The sequence below is a fragment of the Somniosus microcephalus genome, unplaced genomic scaffold (assembly GCF_052327205.1).
Source record: "Somniosus microcephalus isolate GS21.2 unplaced genomic scaffold, FLI_Smic_1.0 scaffold1968, whole genome shotgun sequence".
NCBI lineage: Eukaryota > Metazoa > Chordata > Chondrichthyes > Squaliformes > Somniosidae > Somniosus > Somniosus microcephalus.
The window spans coordinates 10,671-13,170 of NW_028227155.1; the positions used below are offsets into that span (position 1 = coordinate 10,671).

The 2,500-nt window shown below is 46.2% G+C and overlaps 1 protein-coding gene across 1 annotated transcript; it reads right to left on the bottom strand.

Annotated features, from left to right (window-relative positions):
• Window positions 1-746: 746 nt before the first annotated feature.
• On the bottom strand, window positions 747-1,529 carry LOC147080158 (uncharacterized). Its single transcript, XM_085981242.1, has one exon. The coding sequence runs from the start codon at window positions 1,527-1,529 to the stop codon at window positions 747-749; it is 783 nt and encodes a 260-aa protein (XP_085837368.1).
• Between the last annotated feature and the right edge of the window lie 971 nt (window positions 1,530-2,500).

The following is a 2,500-nucleotide window of genomic DNA, read 5'->3' on the forward strand; positions in this document are numbered from 1 at the left end:
TTATTGCATTGCAAATAATGATCAGAAGTGAAAGCGATAAACATAGAAACATAGAAGAAAGGAGCAGGAGTAGGCCATTCGGCCCCTCGAGCCTGCTCCGGCATTCAATGCGATCATGGCTGATCATCCAAATTCAGTACCCTGTCCCTGCTTTCTCCCCAAAACCCTTGATCCCTTTAGCCTTAAGCAATATATCCAACTCCTTCTTGAATATATGTAAGAAGTCACACAACACCAGGTTATAGTCCAACAGTTTTATTTGAAATCACAAGCTTTTGGAGCGCTGCTCCTTCATCAGGTGAAGTGGAGAGATGCATAAAGGCACAGCTTATATAGTCAGAGAATAATGCCAGATGATTACAGGTAATCTTTCTAACTGCCATTTATCACACCTTGGCAGAGAGATAATGACAGCAATCAAAGATGTGAGTGGTGTCCAAACAGGTCAGTCAGGAAAACATTATATCAAAGAACAATGTGGTGGGGTCACAAGGGTTCAAATGTTGCAGATGCTGGGGTCTGTAAGAAAAACAAAAAACAGACAAAAAAACATTTTTATTTGCTAGAAATCACAGCAGGTCCAGCCGCACCTGTGTAGAGAGAACAAGTCAACGACGACTCGAGTCTGGATGACCCTATGTCAGGTGGAGTTACATGTAGTGTGAGAGGAACCCAAGATCCCAGTTGAGGACGTCCTCATGAGTGCAGAACTTGTCTATCAGTTTCTGCTCTAGGATTTTGCATTTTCATGTGTCTCGAAGGCCGCCTTGGAGAATGCTTACCCGAAGATCGGAGGCTGAATGTCCTTGACTGCTGAAGTGTTCCCCGACTGGTAGGAAACACTCCTGCCTGGTGATTGTTGTGTGGTGTCCATTCATCCGTTGTCGCAGTGTCTGCATGGTCTGGCCGATGTACCATGCTCCGGGGCAACCTTTACTGCAACGTATGAGGTAGACAATGTTGGCCGAGTCACATGAGCATGTACCATGTACCTGGTGGGTGGTGTCCTCACGTGTGATGATGGTATCTGTGTTGATGCTCTGGCATGTCTTGCAGAGTTTGCTGGGGCAGTGTTGTGTGGTGTCTTGGTCACTGTTCTCCTGAAAGCTGGGTAATTTGCTGCGAACGATGGTCTGTTTGAGATTAGGTGGCTCTTTGAAAGTGAGTAGTGCAGGCGTGGGGATGGCCTTAGCGAGGTGTTCATCATCATCAATGACATGTTGAAGGCTGCAAAGTGCATGGCGTAGTTTCTCCGCTCCGGGGAAGTACTGGACGATGAAGGGTACCCTGTTGGTTGTGTCCCATGTTTGTCTTCTGAGTAGTTCTATGCTATTTTTTGCTGTGGCCAGTGGGAACTGTCGATCGACGAGTCGAGCGTCATATCCTGTTCTTACGAGGGTGTCTTTCAGCGTCTGTAGGTGTCCATCACGTTCCTCCTCGGCTGAGCAGATCCTGTGTATTTGCAGGGTTTGTCCATAGGTGATGGGTTCATTAATGTGGTTAGGGTTGAAGCTGGAGAACTGGAGCATCCTGAGGTTGTCCGTGGGCTTTCATTGTTTCTAAAGTGCATAGGTCGTCCTGAGGTGGAGAAAGGCACTCAGGCAATGCAAGTCTGAGAAAAGCGTGCGAGCCTGAGGGGAAACAGTGCAAGAGGACAACAAATAAAATCGGGAGAACCGGTGCTAGCGAGTCAGTGAGAGCGGAGAAAGAGAGCCTGAGGGAAGAAAGAAAGAAACAACGGTAGAAAAAAGAAGGATAATCGTTTCAAACGAGAATATGTGAGAAATCAGCCAATTGTGGGAATAAAATTCAGAGCATAGCCGGCACATTTTGATCTTCCTTCTATCGCTCACTCATTTGAACTATTCCTGCCGCATTGAGCCTGACATTTACCATAATGATAAGAGGAGAGAACAATAGGGAAAGTTTTGCCCTCCTGATCACACGTTCTCAGACTAATGGAATGAAAATCACAAGTGATCCTCATCCTGAACACAGAGCCCAGCTCACCACCTGCATATACAGAATGGACCTTCTCTTATCCTTGCCTGTATGAAACTTTCACTGTCTGGATAGGTTGGAACGAAAAAAATATTCGTTTTATGTTATTCGGATTGGAGCACAGGAGCAGATGGGAGCTGCTGTTTCACCGCAAGTTTGGATGGGCGAACGGTGAAACGGCGGAGGGATGGTGGGTCGACAATGGCAGCACAGGGGGTCACGGTCGATAGATTGTAAAAAATGTAAGAAACAAAAATGTAAAAGTGGTGGATATCTGAATAAGTGAGACGCAGCAGGTGTGGAGAAGAGTGAATGAACCGGCTGAATTCAGTTGGTTGGGTGACGGTGTTGGCAGCGCTCGGTGCTGGGTTCAGGACAATTATGGACCAGAGGAAATTCTGCAAATCTATCTTAATAACAACTGAAGGGAAAGTTTAATAGGGACCCATGAAGAAAATACAAAACAAACCGCCTTGACTGAGTGATTTATTGTTGTTGA

Excerpts from the sequence above, each read along its gene's own strand:
- LOC147080158 (XM_085981242.1), bottom strand. The coding sequence starts at position 1,529 with ATGCTCCAGTTCTCCAGCTTCAACCCTAACCACATTAATGAACCCATC.